Source organism: Danio aesculapii, chromosome 17 (genome assembly GCF_903798145.1).
Source record: "Danio aesculapii chromosome 17, fDanAes4.1, whole genome shotgun sequence".
Lineage (NCBI taxonomy): Eukaryota > Metazoa > Chordata > Actinopteri > Cypriniformes > Danionidae > Danio > Danio aesculapii.
In genome coordinates, this window is record NC_079451.1 from 46,186,119 (window position 1) to 46,203,862 (window position 17,744).

Sequence of the window (17,744 nt, forward strand, 5' to 3'; positions counted from 1 at the left end):
GAATTAGCTAACCTGAATATTAAGTTATAAAACACAAATCAGATTCCAAAGCAGCACTGGAACCAAAGGGGAACGTTTATGAAAGTGGGACAAAACTTGCAGAGCAGAGGTAGGTGATAATGATGGGTATCTAAGCTGATTGACTGCTTTTAGCTGTTTGACCTGGCTGGTTTTAGAGGGGGTTTGGCCATTTCCAGGCTGTAAAACCAGCTGGAATGACCATCTAAAACCTTTGGCTTTATTAGTCAAAGCTGTCAAGAATATGTTTTCCACCTTTGATTAATATCTGAGCTCAAATCCTCACTGTGAAGTTTATTTATAAACTATTTCGAGAGGATCACATGCTTATGATTGTTCTCAGCTGCTCCCACATCAGCTCATGGTTGATTGTCCAATCAGATGATTCCTAACCCACTAGAAATAAGTTTTTCACTCAATATCTTCATCTTGAATAATCCCCCATACCCACCCCTACTCCCCCTCCATCCACCCCTACTCCCCTCCTTTCCAGATGGGCGAAGGGCAGCCCAGTGATTGGCACTGTTGCCTCACAGCAAAAATGTCTCTGGTTTAAGTCCCTACTTAACCAGATGGCATTTCTGTGCGGAGTTTGCTCGTTCTCCACGTGCTGGCATGGGTTTTTCCCGGGTTTTCCGTTTTCCTCCCTCAGTCCAAAAACATGCAACGTAAGTAAATTGCACACACCAAAATTGATACCATAGCCAAGCTCTTAGCAAGTACACCTCTCCTCAGCCATCCATATCTGTCATTAACCACAAATAAGCTGAGGGTTCATCAAGACCTACCTGAGCTCAAACTATCCTCTCGCCCTGCAAACGGGAGGGAGCCCAGGGCTCGAGGATCTTATGACCTCAGGGCTCTCTCCCGGGACAGCATGCCAAACAAGCTTTATTATCAATCATCAGCTAAGTGTGAACTCTTGAATGAAGATATGGAGAAGATATTGTTCTGCTGTTGAATCCAGTTAAAATCTGCCATGTCCAGTTTAAACCAGCTAAGACCAGCAAACAAGCTTGGCTCAAGCTGATTTTAGCTGGTTGTTCTAGCTGTTCTCCCAGTCCAGCCATCTAAGACCAGTCTGGAGGTGGCAAAAACCCATCTAAAACTAGTCAGTCAGCTAGGCTGGTTTAAGCAGTTATTTCAGCAGGGAGGACATTCAGTGTTTTTTTAAAGATTTATTTTTGGTATTTTAGCCTTTATTAGACAGGACAGTAGGTTCACAGGAAGGGAGAGAGAGAGGGGGGTAAGATCAGGATTCGAACTCGGGATGCAGAGCGCTGCCACATATGCCGGCGCAATACTTGGCTATCTCGCGGTCAGTGTATCTTTTGTCATTGAATTTTAATTTTGAAACGAGACATTTTTTTTAAACGAAAATCAAAAAACGGCTTGTTTTTCTTTTTCATGGCGAAAAGCGGAAAAGCAAAATACAAAAACTATTTAATTTCCATTTTTTATTTTGAATAATAAAAAATAAAATCAGCAGAAAACAAAAATGAATACCAGGGTCAGGTACACTGGAAAAAAATGATTCAAAGATGATTGCTTGGATTTACTAAAAAGTTGTGAATTTAAACAGTTTATTTAGACTGAACTTAAACAAACAAATTAAGTTTAAATTTAATTCGTTTGTTTAAATTCAGCCCATATTGTTTGCAGAAATTAGTGCTAAATCTTTTTTTTCAGTGCGTAACTAGAACAGCAATGAAAAACAGTATAAAAGCAAAAACTATACTGCAAAATTAACTAAAATAACAGACCATTTTGCACTGTTAAAACAACTGGAATGACATGACACTGGATGTCTTATTTGATGTTTTTAGTTACTTTAATTTTTAATTAAACATTTTAATGTTTGTATGAGCAAATTATTATATAATTGCAAAAAGAAAGAGAAAGCTCTAACAAGATTTAGCGAGATCAAACAATAGTGAAATATTTTTACAAGATTGGTATTATTTCACAGCAACACATAAGAATAGAAGCAAAAAATGATATACATTTTAAGAAATGCTGTCACAAAATCTGTAATTTTAATACAAATATCAACAAAATGTCTCTGCAAATAAGATACTGACTCTAAGAAAGAGACACTCCCGTCCCACTCCTCACCTGCATGTTAAAAACTCCTCGAAGTAGAGTCATGATGGAGACACGGACGGCGCTGTTCCGCTTTTGTGAGACCAGATCATCTGTAGTGTATTAATACAGATGCGAAGGACTAGCAGCATCTCTCTGGATCACCTTCATGAGAATATAATGATGACTTTCCGGACTGCTGCTGCTCATAAGCCCTATAGCGGGTTTATGCGCGTGCGGAGCGGCAGGGGGAATCGGCTGGCGGTGGTTCTGCTCCGGGTCTCGCGCAGGGATCTCAGCTGCTGTCTGTCCGCACTGCTCTTATTCTGTCTCGGCTCTGTTATATACGAAGTCAACGGAGGAAGTCCGAAAATCCTTCTGGATGTAGGTTATTATCTCGGTAAGACCGCAAACTTTTGTGTCAGAAACTTTTGTGTCATTGTATAATGATGGTTTGTTCTATAAACACGTGAAAAACAATATTGCTTAAAGGGGCTAATAATAATGACCTTAAAATGGCTTTAAAAAATACGAATGTGAACAAAAGCTTCATGATGTCTGTAATTGAATGTTCCTTAATGATTCCCTGAGGTTTTGAAGTGTTTCCAAAGTGTATTACTGTAGTTCTGTTTTCAGATCAGTGGCATCAGTCAAGGGTCATAAAGCGCAGGCTGTTAAAGTTTCCCCTCTCCACTATGAGCCCATTAAACTGGTGTTGTTTTTGGCTCATGAGACCCAGCAGTGAATTCCACAGGAGTCCATGTAAACTGATGATATGAGGCTTTCCTTTCTTCATCCACACGTTGACAGCAATCAGCGAAACTGACAGCTGAGAGGAGGGAGGAAGAACATTAGGCGAAATACCCATTTAAAACATGTCAGTCATACTGTTCAGTACAAAAAAGCCTTAAACTTAAGAAGAAAATGGATAAAGGGGTCGTAAACTACCTCCGTTTTTTAATTTTGGACTGTTCTCTGAGGAACAAAAAAAGTTACCGTGACTTTAGTGACTGTACTGGACTCGCTTTCAGTGTTGGGCAAGCTACTTGAAAAATGTAGTGAGCTAAGCTATTAGCTACACTACTTAAAATGTAGCTTACCTACACTGAAAGCTACCCCATGGGAAATGTAGCAAGCTAAGCTAAAAGCTACTTTGCAAAACTAGCTTAGCTACATTTAAGCTATTTTTGCAATTTTCATTTTTAAATCGAAGCAACTTAAATTATCATTCATATCTTAGTGATCAATAAAACTGTCAATGAATCATATGAGGCAGAATTGTTCAGTTCAGTTATTTACTGTAAATAATATTGTACCAAACAGAAACAAATTATAGTATATAATAGCAAAAACAAAAAATCCAATAACACTAGGTGTTACGCATTTAAAATTCTATAGTAATGTATAGTAAAGGGAAATATTTACGAATACGCATTTAATTACACTAACTTACATATTGTAGTATCATTAATAACTATCATGAAATAATAGTAATTACCGTAGTATATTTTAGCCTTTACTACAGTAAACTATATATTTGTATATGTATATATATATATATATATATATATATATATATATATATATATATAGAGAGAGAGAGAGAGAGAGAGAGAGAGAGAGAGAGAGAGAGAGAGATAGATAGATAGATAGATAGATAAAACTCCTCTCCCTCATTCATCTTTTCATCAAGCAAGTTTCTCGTGTCAACCCAATGATTGATTTGCGACGTCACTGACCAGAGCAAGAGGTGGCAGTAACGCACCAAAAAGTTTTTGGTCAACCATCATAAAACAGGTAGAAGAAGAAATCGTCTTTCTTGCCATCATATGGATTTACCTTCATCGGCTAGACACTGGCCTCATAGCTCTGTGAATGTTGGTGCTGTCACTTATTGATCTGCGTGTGTGGACGCTACTGCGCTACTTGACTAAAAAAAAAGCCTCGCTACTGAAAAGCTATTGGATTTATAAAGTAGTGATGCTACCGACATGCTACTGAGAAAAGTAGTTAAGCTAGTAGCGTTGTTACTGCTCAACACTGGTCGCTTTAAATTCAAATGAGATTGTGCTCTTTTCAAAAGGGGCGGAGCTGCAAATGCCTATGCTGAAATGTGTCAGCATAGTGGCAGATTAAAAAACAAGACTAATGTCCTATGCTAATGAGGGAGAGATGGTCACTAATGTCTTTCTGCAGACTGTTGTTATCAAGTGTGATTATAAACAAATAAAATGAATACATTTTTACCATTAGAAGCTGATTATATTCACAGACTGTTGCCACACAACTGGAAACCCTTTTAAACCCCTTATAAAAATGATTTTTGTATAATAGGTTTAATAAACGTCAGATTATCAGTGCTAATGAAGTAATGGCATTTGGACAGACTTGAACTGTAAGGATTTTATGTGTATTTATTTCATTGTAAAAAAATGCATGTTTATTCACTGTTAATTGTTGACTATTTTAATTATTTAGGGAGATTCGCTGATGGATATGGATCTCTAGCACCCAGGGTAAGATTTGTTTTAATCTATTCTTGCACTCAGTTATTGATTGTAGTTATGTGCATTTGTTCTGGTCACTAGTTGAATTATCCAACAGAGGCTCATTCTGAAAACATAGCCCTATATACATTTCTGGAGATCAAAAATGATGTTGCCAGAAGTACATATGGCTGCTTTTCGTCATTTCGGTATGACGCCGTTCCTTTTCGCACTTACCAGCTGACCACTTACCAGCTGACCGCTTACCAGCTGACCGCTTACCTCCGTATGGATGGCTTTCCCGCTGTTAACAGTTTGTCCAGTGGCTCGCCATGTACGTCAGCGGACTTGATTTGCAGAGGAGTGGACCATGATGACAGGGTTTGAGTCTGGTGAACAACGGTTCCAGAAAGCAGGTAAAACAAAAACAAAAGCCAAAAAATAAAATAAACAAGTAAAAAACAAGGTGAAAATGTGGTAAAATCTGAAAACGTGGTAAAAATCAGGTGAGGGCTTTTCTTTTTCTGGATTGCTTTTTAAAATCGTTGATTGGGTTTAGGGAAGTGGGTAGGCGCAGGTCAATCGGTGCTTTTGAAAACACTATTGGTTGGGTTTAGAGGAAGGAGGAGCGTGGGTCAGTCGATCAGTCGGTCATTCAGTGGACGGCGGCCTCTGGTGGATTTACGCAAAAAGAGCAGGTGCTAATGGCACTCACGAGAGAAATTTGAGATCTGAAAAAGCGTACACAGCGGCCTCTGGTGGAGTCGTGAAAACAAAACCGCTCTCCAGAAATGTATATAGGGGTGTGTAATCAGAATGAGCCTGGGTTGGAGTTATCAATTAGAGTATTTTCCGTGTTGCAGGTTTTGCCTTTTCCGAGTCAGGTTGTGTATAACCGAGTTGGTAAGTGTGGAAGTCGCACTATAGTTTTGTTGTTGCGCATGTTGGCGGACAGACATCAGTTCACCCTCATCTCCTCTGATATTCACAACAAGACCAGACTCACCAAACGCGAACAGGTAATCAGACACAATCCAGTGCTTATGATGAAGTCAAACAGGCACTGTATTTCATTTAGAAACTACTTTCGCTACCTTAATTTTAAATTCAAGTAAAGAGGTTAGGGGAATGTTAGAGTATAGTTAAACCAAAGTTAGAATAATGTTACAATAACCTAAATGTAACAGTAGAGTAAACTTATTATTAGCTGAGATTAATGTTAGTATAACATTCTGCAAACCAAAATCGATAGCCCTGGCCAAACATTCTGAGGGCCAAAAACACAGGCTCAGTGGGAAAATGTGCCCAGGGATTTATTTTTAAAAAACAAGAAATATGTGCTTGTGGGTGCATTTTGTATTTAAATTTAATGCTACAAGGCAATAATTATCTCCTTATGGAGGGCTTTCATGGCATGACAGATTTGCTAGGTAGCTCACCACGAACAGTATCAGACTTAGGGCATGCTGTTGACCGGAGTCCGATTCCGGATGAGAACGATTCCAGAAACCACGTGAAACAAAAACCAAAAACAGCTATATGACGTTGTGGTAGAACAACGCTATCTCACAGCAATTTGTAACTTTTTGATTTAGTGGCTAATAGTACGATCTCATGCACACAATTTAGTAGGATTTGCGATTTGCTTGGTGAAGTTACGTAAAATAGCACGTATGAGAACACGTGCCCCAGTAACGTATTTGAAGTTGTCAAATATGTACATGGCGCCATCTAGTGAATTTGTGAAAACAAAAACTGCAAGACAACGTAGCCCAGGGTACATATTTTTTGGTTCTAAAAAAATGTATCCCTGGGCACATAATTCCAATGAGACTGGGTTAAAAAAGTCCCCAAATGTTCAATGAACTACACAATGTTGGCTGGGGATAAATATTTTAGTTATCTGTGGTGTTTAATAAGCAGAAGTTTACAAAGACGTCACTCATTTACAGAAAATGTATATATTTTTTACATTGCAAAACAAGGTAACCATAACTTCTTGACTAATAAACAGATTTTTGTCATAGACAGAGATTCTTGCCAATTTACAATGTAGAAATTTTCATTTTTTACTGTTTTTATTTTAGCTAGTATTTAATGTTTATCACATTACCTACAGTACAAAAAATATTTATTTCACTGTCAGTAATTTAACACACTTTTAACTGTCCTCTTTTCATTTCCATGTAGGAAAATCTGATTAGAAACATCAGCACAACTCCTCAACCATTTCTTTACACCCGGCATGTGCATTTTCTAAATTTTAGCAGGTAAGTGGATGCTTTTATTTAAATTAGGTGCCTTTTTACGGACAGGGTGATCATGTGGATTTCTATGGGTACTTGTAAAAATAATGAAATGTACAGATGACACTGATTTGAGTCAGAGGGTTGTGTAATCAGTAGTAAATCTCCTCCAAACACTTGAGGGCGCTTTCAGTCAGAAACTCTAAATATGTCACAAAGAACAAAGCCAGGAAACCCACATGACACTGCATTATAAACAGAACATTTAGCTAGTGGTGGGCAGATCAAGGCTTTGTGAAACACTGAAACAGTCAAAGCAAATGTGTTGAGGCTTTAAAACGTTTCAAAACTCGTCTCTACAGTGACACCTAGTGGTTATTTTTTTATGTATTGCTTAGGAACAGCTTCAGCATAGAAAGAGTTAAGCAAATTGAGGTATTAAACCCCACGTTGTAGAGGTTTCATGTGATTTAGTGAAGCGGTGACAGTTCCTGACTAGCATGCAGAGATAATGGGTTAAAATCCAGGGAGATGCAGCTATAGGTGTTAGTGGTTAGTAGATGTCAGTCAAACGAAGAATCGCCAGTTCTCGAAACGCTTCTAAAATGATTGATGCTTTGAATCGCTTTAGTTATGTGACCTGGGGGTTTAAAGCTCTTTAGTCATGTGACCTGGGTTTTTCGAAACACTTTAGTCACGTGACCTGGGTATTTCGAAACACTTTAGTCACGTGACCTGGGTATTTTGAAACACTTTAGTCACAAGACCTGGGTGTTTCGAAACACTTTAGTCACGTGGCCAGGGTATTTTGAAACACTTTAGTCACGTGACCTGGGTGTTTCGAAACACTTTAGTCACGTGAACTGGGTGTTTCGAAACACTTTAGTCACGTGGCCTGGGGGGGTTGGAAACACTTTAGTCACGTGACCTGGGGGTTCGAAATACTTTAGTCATGTGATCTGGGTTTTCCGAAACACTTTAGTCACGTGACCTGGGTTTTTCTAAACACTTTAGTCACGTGACCTGAGGGGTTCGAAATACTTTAGTCACGTGACCTGGGTATTTCAAAACACTTTAGTCACGTGACCTGAGTATTTTAAAACACTTTAGTCACGTGGCCTGGGGGGTTGGAAACACTTTAGTCACGTGACCTGGGGGTTCGAAATACTTTAGTCATGTGATCTGGGTTTTCCGAAACACTTTAGTCACGTGACCTGGGTTTTTCTAAACACTTTAGTCACGTGACCTGAGGGGTTCGAAATACTTTAGTCACGTGACCTGGGTATTTCGAAACACTTTAGTCACGTGACCTGAGTATTTCAAAACACTTTAGTCACGTGACCTGGGTGTTTCGAAACACTTTAGTCACGTGGCCTGGGGGGTTGAAAACACTTTAGTCACGTGACCTGGGGGTTCGAAATACTTTAGTCATGTGACCTGGGTTTTCCGTAACACTTTAGTCACGTGACCTGGGTATTTCGAAACACTTTAGTCACGTGACCTGGGTGTTTCGAAACACTTTAGTTACGTGACCTAGGTTTTTCGAAACACTTTAGTCACATGACCTGGGTATTTCGGTACACTTTAGTCACGTGACCTGGGTGTTTCGAAACACTTTAGTCACGTGACCTGGGTGTTTCGAAACACTTTAGTCACGTGGCCTGGGGGGTTGGAAACACTTTAGTCACGTGACCTGGGGGTTCGAAATACTTTAGTCATGTGACCTGGGTTTTCCGTAACACTTTAGTCACGTGACCTGGGTATTTCGAAACACTTTAGTCACGTGACCTGGGTGTTTCGAAACACTTTAGTTACGTGACCTAGGTTTTTCGAAACACTTTAGTCACATGACCTGGGTATTTCGAAACACTTTAGTCACGTGACCTGGGTGTTTCGAAACACTTTAGTCACGTGACCTGGGGGGTTCAAAAGACTTTAGTCACGTGACCTGGGTATTTCGAAACACTTTAGTCACGTGACCTGGGGGGTTGGAAACACTTTAGTCACGTGACCTGGGGGTTCGAAATACTTTAGTCATGTGACCTGGGTTTTCCGTAACACTTTAGTCACGTGACCTGGGTATTTCGAAACACTTTAGTTACGTGACCTAGGTTTTTCGAAACACTTTAGTCACGTGACCTGGGTGTTTCGAAACACTTTAGTCACGTGACCTGGGGGGTTCAAAAGACTTTAGTCACGTGACCTGAGGGGTTCGAAATACTTTAGTCACGTGACCTGGGTTTTTCAAAACACTTTAGTCACGTGACCTGGGTATTTCGAAACACTTTAGTCACATGACCTGGGTTTTTCAAAAACACTTTAGTCACATGACCTGGGTTTTTCAAAAACACTTTGGTCACGTGACCGGGTATTTCAAAACACTTTGATCATGTGACCTGGGTGTTTCAAAACACCTTAGTCAGGTGACCTGGGTGTTTCGGATCATTATTCAGTGCAGTGTTTTAAAACACTTGCACTTCAGGATCTCGATACTGTGTCGAAACGTCGGTTTCACGTCAGCCATCTCTAGGTATTGCTCTGAATCAACATCAACAAAGAAAGAGTTAAGGTCAGAAAGAGTTCAGGTCAGGATCTCGAGTCAAAATGTCAGTTTCACATCAGCCATCTCTAGATTTAACTGCTTTCATTGATTCAGCATGACTAATCATAACATGTCTACTAAATCATCTCACACAAGGATTTATTTGAGACACCTGACAGAAGTTATGAAGTGAATTTGAAGTAAAAACATGTTATTATATGTGGCATTTTCACATTTATTACACAAAGCCGTATAGTTCTGAGAAACAACACAAAGAGCTGTCATTATCAACATAGCGATTATCTCAATGGATATTTCAAATATGATTCCTCTCATATCGATAGGTTCAAAACAGACGAGCCTGTGCACATCAACATCATCAGAGATCCCATCAGCAGATTCCTGTCCAATTATTTCTTCCGGCGCTTCGGAGACTGGAGAGGAGAAGAGAATCATGTGGTCCGAACACCTGGGATGAAAGAAGACGAGAGATACTTAGTAAGTCATTAATAAAATAAAGGATAATGTACATCCAGCCTATTGTTCTTGCAGAATAAAATGTGGTAGGTTTATCAGCAGCTGTGTGTCACGTGAATGAACCACTCAAATTTGAAGACGTGTCAGAAGAGGTGAGCTGACATAATCATAGACAAAAGAGCAGTTAAACAATGATCATTTAGTTTTCTTATAGCATTCTAGTTATGATTTGTTTGTAGTGTGGTCAATGTTTGGGCTAGTTGTAGTTGAGTTTGGAAGCAACTCATAACATTTTATTAATATTTTGTCAAATTGAGCGAAATTCAAAACAAGACTCAAAGATCCGAACACGATCCAAACTTCCCATCATTAGACCTGTTTTATAAGACCGAAGGGCCTTATTCTGTGAAAAGCAACCGCCTGGATGTACTTTATACCGCTTATTACATAGCTACTTGCCCCAAAATTGAAAAATGTTTGACACAAAACATTGTTCTGAACAACAATGGTTTATTAAATCTTAAATTAAATGCAAAGCTGACAGAAACAAAAATGGCTGAATGGAGCATACACTAACCTATGTATTATTCAGTCACAAGATGGCGCCAAACAGTCAAAAGTAGCATTTAATTATAGATGTGAATGTATTTACTGAATATCAAGATGATTTGAATTACCCGGATGAGCCTGTGCTTATAAGTTTCAGTGGTTATCTGGGAATAACATAGCTTGGAATGTTGTGATTGACCAATCAGAATCACCCATTCCACACAGACGTGTAATATTGAGAAAGAACTACTTTTGAAGAAACTAGAAGAAGTTAGAGAGAAAGAAAGAGAAGTGAGTGAGTGAGTCTTGAATCTGAGCTGCTGTGAGTGAAGTCTGTACACATGAATGCCTCTTTCAGCACTCTTTCAGCCATTAACACTCTTTACTCAGTCTATATTTAGCATCAAACTGACTGTGCTGCTGGGTTTCCTGACGTCTATTAACGGCAGTGTATACAGTATGACGTCACTGAACACAAACAACGCACAGACTTTCACAGTTCTTATTGCATTCATAGTCAGTTTGTACAGTCCACAGAAATATGCATGACTTCTGTTTAAATACTCACTGTCATTTGTTCAGTTTTTTTGCAGCTTTATGTTAGAATCTAAATTATAGATGCTTTGACATCTATTTGACACAGTTTACTACCATATTCGATCCCCTGTTTCTTTAATGTTTTTTGTTTATCTTTGCAGCACAGTGTTGAATTTTTCAAATGTTATTAATTGTATATGAATTATTGTTAAAATGACTTTGAAATCTACAGTTCATTTCAGTAAATATACAGTTGCAATCAAAATAATTCGAGCCCCTTGATCTGCAAGATATTCTGCTGTCATGAACATCATTTTATGAAAACAGATAAACAAGCTGTAGTGTAAACTATTGTAAAATAAATTATAATAATAAAATATAAATTTGTGTGATTTTTGACAGACATAAAAATCTTCAGAATCTTCAGAAAATCTTACATTTGTAAATTAATTTTAACTGTAAATGTAAATTTGATGTCAGTATATATTTGCAAAAGTGCATACAATTTGTTTTTCAATCATATTTAGTCCATTTTAATTTACATTTCATTTAAAAGAAGTATTTTTTACTGTACAGCGCTCAACATATATGAGTTCACCCCACACAAATCTCTCATTTTCATTAAGCTTTAAAATATTATATTTGTGCATATACATTAGATTACTCAGTACTGAAGCCAAATATGGAACTAATCAAACAAAATAACTTATGATTACGGTCCAAAATTTGTACACGCAAATATTAAATATAAAATTTAAAAAGAGCAAAATTCAAGAGAAACAAAAAAAAATGATACAGATGAAAAATGATTTTGTAGTTTGTAATTTTTTTTCCAATATTTCGCATGAATTTAAATGTATAATCTTTCTATTTCTAAAGATTACTAAAATATTATTGTAATAAATATATCCGTTTAATAATCTGTTTTGTTCACATGAACCAAAATATATAACCTATATTCACTGAGAAATGGATAAAAATATTGATTTTCAAAATATGGTGTACTTATTTACAGTATGTTGAGCTCTAGATGTGTGTGATACATAAAATGTGTACATATGTGTGTACATTACATTTTATTTAATACTTTTTCATACAATCATAAAACAGCTCGCATAACAACAAAACTGTTATTTATTCTTTGCAATGCACAAAATTGCACGTTTTTTGTTTGAAGAATTATCTTCATCTGTTTATTTTCTGCATCTTTCTCCAGTCTGTTCTGGTTTGGTTTGCACAGCACTGAGAGCCTCCAGGCGTGGGTTACTGATATGAATGTGCGTTTGTGTGTGAATATATGAACACACGACTGTTCTCAGAGCTGTACTTTAACAGCACTAACTTAACCAACAGTGAAATGTTATTGCTGGCCTTTTGCTCATTTTCATGTCAGTTTTTTCATATATACAATTATAAAACAGCTTGTATAACAATGAAACCTTTATTATATATTCTTTTTTTTTTTTTTTTTGTTAATATATATTTTTTTAAGATTATTTTTTTTTTGCCATTTTGCCTTTATTAGATATGACAGTATTTAGGACAGGAAGCAAAGTTGGAGAGAGGGGGGGGGGGGGGGGGTAGGGAAATGTCCTTGAGTCGGGATTCGAACTCGTGACGCCCTGACGTGCTACTGCACCATATGTCGACGCGCTAACCACTAGGCTATTGCGCCGACTGTTATATATTCTTTGATTATATTTGTAGTTATTTGTACTTTCAAAGTGTTTTTTTTTTTGTCATATTTGGCTGGCTTTTCAGTGTTTTTTTAAGTGTAATGTAAAGAAAACATTTCTTTTGTCATACTTTACGAATTAGTGTCTGTTTCCTCTGTTCTGCTTGACTAAAGGACATCAACACCTGCATCTTGGAAAGCTACCCAGAATGCACCAACCCTCGGCTCTTCTACATCATCCCGTATTTCTGCGGGCAGCATCCTCAGTGCAGGTCTTTTACACTCATGTTACTGCTATATTACACATTGTTATTCTTAATGTCTCTATGAAATGGAAGTTAAGATTGTCCTTTTTTCTGCTATTGTGACGTACATCCACTTAAAATGTAAAAAAAAGTAGGGTGGTGCTTGATTTCATTCTTTGGGAGTTGATTGAATTGTTAAAAGACATGTAGGTCTGTAACAACTGTCATCGAGTGTCATTCGCTCAGTTATGACATTTTAAATCCAAAGATGACGTTAAGACAACTTGACATAAACAAATACATCACAACCTATTTTTGTCTTTCATGACAACTTGACATAACCAAGACAACAAAATGCATCATAAATCTGTCATAAACATCATAAAGTCAATATAAATACACTCACCGGCCACTTTATTAGGTACACTTTACTAGTACCAGGTTGAACCACATTATTTGACTTCAGAACTGCCTTAATCCTTCGTGGCATAGATTCAACAAGGTACTGGAAATATTCCTCAGACATTTTCAGACACCCAGTGTGGTCTTCTGCTGCTGCAGCCTATCTGCTTCAAGGTTGGATGTGTTCAGAGATGCTCTTCTGCAGACCTCGATTGTAACGAGTAGTTATTTGAGTTACTGTTACCTTTCTATCAGCTGGAACCAGTCTGGCCATTCTCCTTTGACCTCTGGCATCAACAAGGTATTTGTGCCCACAGAACTGCCGCTCACTGGATATTTTCTCTTTTTCGGACCATTCTCTGTAAACCCTAGAGATGGCCCAGTAGATCAGTAGTTTCTGAAATACTCAGATCTGCCCGTCCAACATCAACAACCATGCCACGTTCAAAGTCACTTAAATCATCTTTCTTCCTCATTCTGATGCTCGGTTTGAACTGAAGCAGATCTAGTTGCTGCCATGTGATTGGCTGATTAGAAATTTGCATTAACAAGCAGTTGGACAACAAGCTGTGCCTAATAAAGTGGCCGGTGATTGTATGTCACGCCGTGCGTGTGAGGAACAGCTGATGGTGGTCATAGCAAAGGCAAACGGCAAAGGATCTCGAGTTCAGAAACTCATTTAAATCGGTAAAGGAGGAAGCACGCATCACGCTTTTAACATGGTTTTGGACACAATATGTGAACAGCCCCATACAGATTTAACCTGAGAGAGACAGTACAAGCACTGATCTATAATAGATACATGATTACAAGGAGTGGTCACAACTTACAACACACGATTACACACATATTTTGCAAACTACATAAAACGAGGCAACAATTTTATTGACACTTACATGTTATGATCCGGAGGTGGAAGAAACTGGTCCATATGAACTGTAACAGTTACTGACAAAGTCTCATGCATATTCAAGAGTTCACACTTAGCTGATAAGCAATTAAGTGTAATTGGCATGCTGTCCTGGGAGAGAGCCCTGAGCTCGTAATATCCTCGAGCCCAGAGGGAAGAGGGGAGTTCGAGCTCCGGTAGGTCTCAAGAACTCCCCTGCTTGTCGCCATGTGAGAAGTGTAAACTAAGGTTGTCTTGGGTGATAATTTGGTTAAGTCGATTGGCTATGGTGTATGTTTTTGGACAGTGGGAGGAAACCGGAGAACCCTGGGGAAACGCACGCGAACATGGGGAGAACATGGAAACTCCACACAGGAACAGCCAACCGGCCCGATAGGAGGTTGGGCCAGCGGTGTTCTTGCTGTGAGTGCTAGCCACTGGGCCACCGTGTCGCCCTATCAGAAAAAAGGGGTGGGAAGTAGGGGTGGAAGGGGGGAAGCTTCAAGAGGAAGATAACTGGAGTGAAAAACGCTGGTTATTTATAATGCTTCCATAATCATCTAATAGGGCAGATTATGGAGCTAATGAGGTGTTGATCAGCGTAGGTTATTGTATCAATCATCAGAATAAACACAGCACTATGTTGGCTATACTGTGGTATTGATGTGAAAAGAAACTCTAATCCTTTATTCACCACAGCTGAATCTCCATCGGTCAGTGATCGTCATCTTCGCGTTATGATCAGATATGTTTTCATCCCCTTAGTGCTGTGTTACATGCTGCATGAAAGCTCATTTTCAAAACCCCATAATAATGGCTCTTTAAACTTTAAAGCTTGAGTGATGATCTGAATTGATTTTGTTGTTCAATAATCTGTCCTGATGAGCCAGAGAGCCGGGTTTGTGGGCTCTGGAAACGGCCAAGCAGAACGTTCTGGATCATTATCTGCTGGTGGGAGTGTTGGAGGAGCTGGAGGACGTGCTGCTGCTGCTGGAGAGGCTGATGCCACACTTCTTCTCTGACGTCCTCAACATCTACAGGAGCCCAGGTGAGGACAGGCAAATGCTTACTGTAAATGGTTACAGATTTAAATATATATATATATATATTTGAAGTCAAACTTATTCGCCCTCCCAAATGATGTTTAACAGAGCAAGGAATTTTTCACAGTATTTCCTATAATCTTTTTTCTTCTGGATAAAGTCTTATTTGTTTTAATTTGGCTTGAATTAAAGCGTTATAAAAATTTTAAAACCATTTAAGGTCAATATTATTTGACCCCTTAAGCTATATTTGTTTTCAATTGTCTACAGAACAAACCATCTTTATACAATAACTTGCCTAATTACCCCAATAAAGCCTTTGAATGTCACTTTAAGCTGAATATTAGTATCTTGAAAAATATAGTCAAAATATTTTGTGCTGTCATCATGACAAATATAAAAGAAATCAGTGATTAGAAATGAGTTATAAAAACTATTATGTTTAGAAATGTGTTGGAAAATAAGATTTTATCCATTAAAATAAAACAGCAGGGCTAATAAATCTGACTTCAACTGTAGTTTGTGACCCTGGAGCACAAAATTAGTCTCATAATGTTGCACCAAAATATTTTTGACAATAGCCCCAATCCATTATATGAGTTAAAATTTATTGGCTTTTCTTTTATGCCAAAATCATGAGAATATCAAGTAAAGATCATGTTCTTTTTAAGATATTTTGTAAATTTCCTACTGTAAATATATCAAAACTCTACTAATAATTAGGAAGATGCATTGGACTTAATTTTTTTTTCAACTTGAAATGCCATTTTCTCAATATTTAGATTTTCTAAATCCCTTCTAGATTTTCAAAAAGCTGTATCTGAGCTAAACATTGCCCATAGAGCTTTAAGGTGAAACCTCATTTTAAAAAAGAAATATTACAGTTATGGCTGGTTTTGGAGTCCAGGGTCATATTTAAATACATTATATATAGCTTTATGTTAAAGATTTCTTTATACATTATATCTGTGTGTCTTAATATTGATACACAATACACACAATGGCTCAGAGAGATTTTTGCAGTTTTTCCCTATGAGAGGCTTGCAGCTGTGCTTAAAGGTAACATTTCAAAATATATGGTCTCCTTTTATAGATCATACGCCTTCACACATGAGAGAAATGGATTTGTGTGTCAATTAGTTTTTTTGGGGGGGTTGTCGTAAGTTCATTGGGTAAGGTATAGTAAGGTTTACTATAATTTCTTAATTATTATTTTGCCCATAGAAAATTATTTTATTTATTTATTCGGTAAATACTTAGTTAACCATTTTGCTACTATTGTTTATTAATTAATTACCCATTGTACATTCTTTGTAAATCTTGCATCTGATTAAATCTCTGATAGCACGTCGTACATTCATTTTGATAAATTTAAATAAACATGTCACAAAAAAAAATCACAATTTATTTAAAGGTCGCATGAAAAAAAAAAAAAAAAAAAAAAAAAAAAATATATATATATATATATATATATATATATATATATATATATATATATATATATATATATATATGTTTTATCTTTGCCATGATGATATTTGATATATTGATAATATTTGACTAGATATTTTTAAGACACTTCTATACAGCTTACAGTGACATTTTAAAGGCTTAACTACGTTAATTAGGCAACTTAGGGGATTAGGCAAGTCATTGTATAATGATGGTTTGTTCTGTAGACTATTAAAAACAAATATTGCTTAAGCGGGCTAATAATATTGACCTTAAAATGGTTTAAAAATATTAAAAACTGCTTTTATTCTAGCCGCAATAAAACAAATAAGACTTTCTCCAGAAGAAAATATATTATAGGAAATACTGTGAAAAATTCCTTGCTCTGTTAAACATCATTTGAGAAATATTTGAAAAAGAAATTTACAGGATGGCGAATAATTTTCATTTCAACTGAATATATATGCATCTGTATGTCTGTCTCTGCCGTGTTCAGAATACAGGAAGCTGGGGAACCTGACGGGCACCGTCCGCAAACAGAGCCCGAATCTGGAGGCCCTGCGGGTGCTTTATCAGCGCATGGAGTATGAATACAGATTCTACCAGTTCATCAGAGCTCAGTTTCACCAAACCAAGAGGAAAATCGGCTTGAAGAGCGGCCCACAATCTTCCAGACCTCAGAGGATGAACATACAGGAGCAAACTGAAGATCCACTGACCTGACCATCACTAACTGCAGTCCTCAGATGCTCTGCTCAACCACCTCACTGGACAAAGCTTGAAAATCGGGAGGATTTCTTGTGTTTTTATATTGAAGAAAAACTATTGCACTAAATGTTACCTTCAGCAATCTTAAAGTGTTCTGAAAAGTCATACTCAAGTAAAAGTACCATTACTTCCCTACTGAAAAAAACAGCTTAAACCTGCCTAGGCTGGTTGACTGGTTTTAGCTGGTCGACCAGCCTGGTTTTAGAGGTGTTTTGGCCATTTTCAGCCATAGTAAGATAAAGTGTTCCTTTAATTAAAATACATACATTCAAAACACTCATAAGTTTTAGCAGCTTGTACATACCCCATATATAAATATATATATATAAGGGG

At 37.5% G+C, this 17,744-nt stretch overlaps 1 protein-coding gene across 1 annotated transcript; it reads left to right on the top strand.

The window, feature by feature from the left end:
• Nucleotides 1-2,269: 2,269 nt before the first annotated feature.
• On the top strand, nt 2,270-17,741 carry LOC130244974 (uronyl 2-sulfotransferase). The gene is made up of 8 exons (XM_056477577.1): nt 2,270-2,500; nt 4,579-4,616; nt 5,450-5,605; nt 6,777-6,856; nt 9,719-9,872; nt 12,787-12,884; nt 15,039-15,196; nt 17,140-17,741. Exons 1-8 carry the CDS (start codon nt 2,281-2,283, stop codon nt 17,364-17,366), a joined length of 1,131 nt encoding a protein of 376 aa, XP_056333552.1. The 5' UTR covers nt 2,270-2,280; the 3' UTR covers nt 17,367-17,741.
• Nucleotides 17,742-17,744: the final 3 nt, after the last annotated feature.

Coding starts and splice junctions, on each gene's coding strand:
- LOC130244974 (XM_056477577.1), top strand. CDS start 2,281: ATGATGACTTTCCGGACTGCTGCTGCTCATAAGCCCTATAGCGGGTTT. Junction 6,857..9,718: donor CATTTTCTAAATTTTAGCAG/GTAAGTGGATGC, acceptor TCATATCGATAG/GTTCAAAACAGACGAGCCTG. Junction 15,197..17,139: donor CAACATCTACAGGAGCCCAG/GTGAGGACAGGC, acceptor TGCCGTGTTCAG/AATACAGGAAGCTGGGGAAC.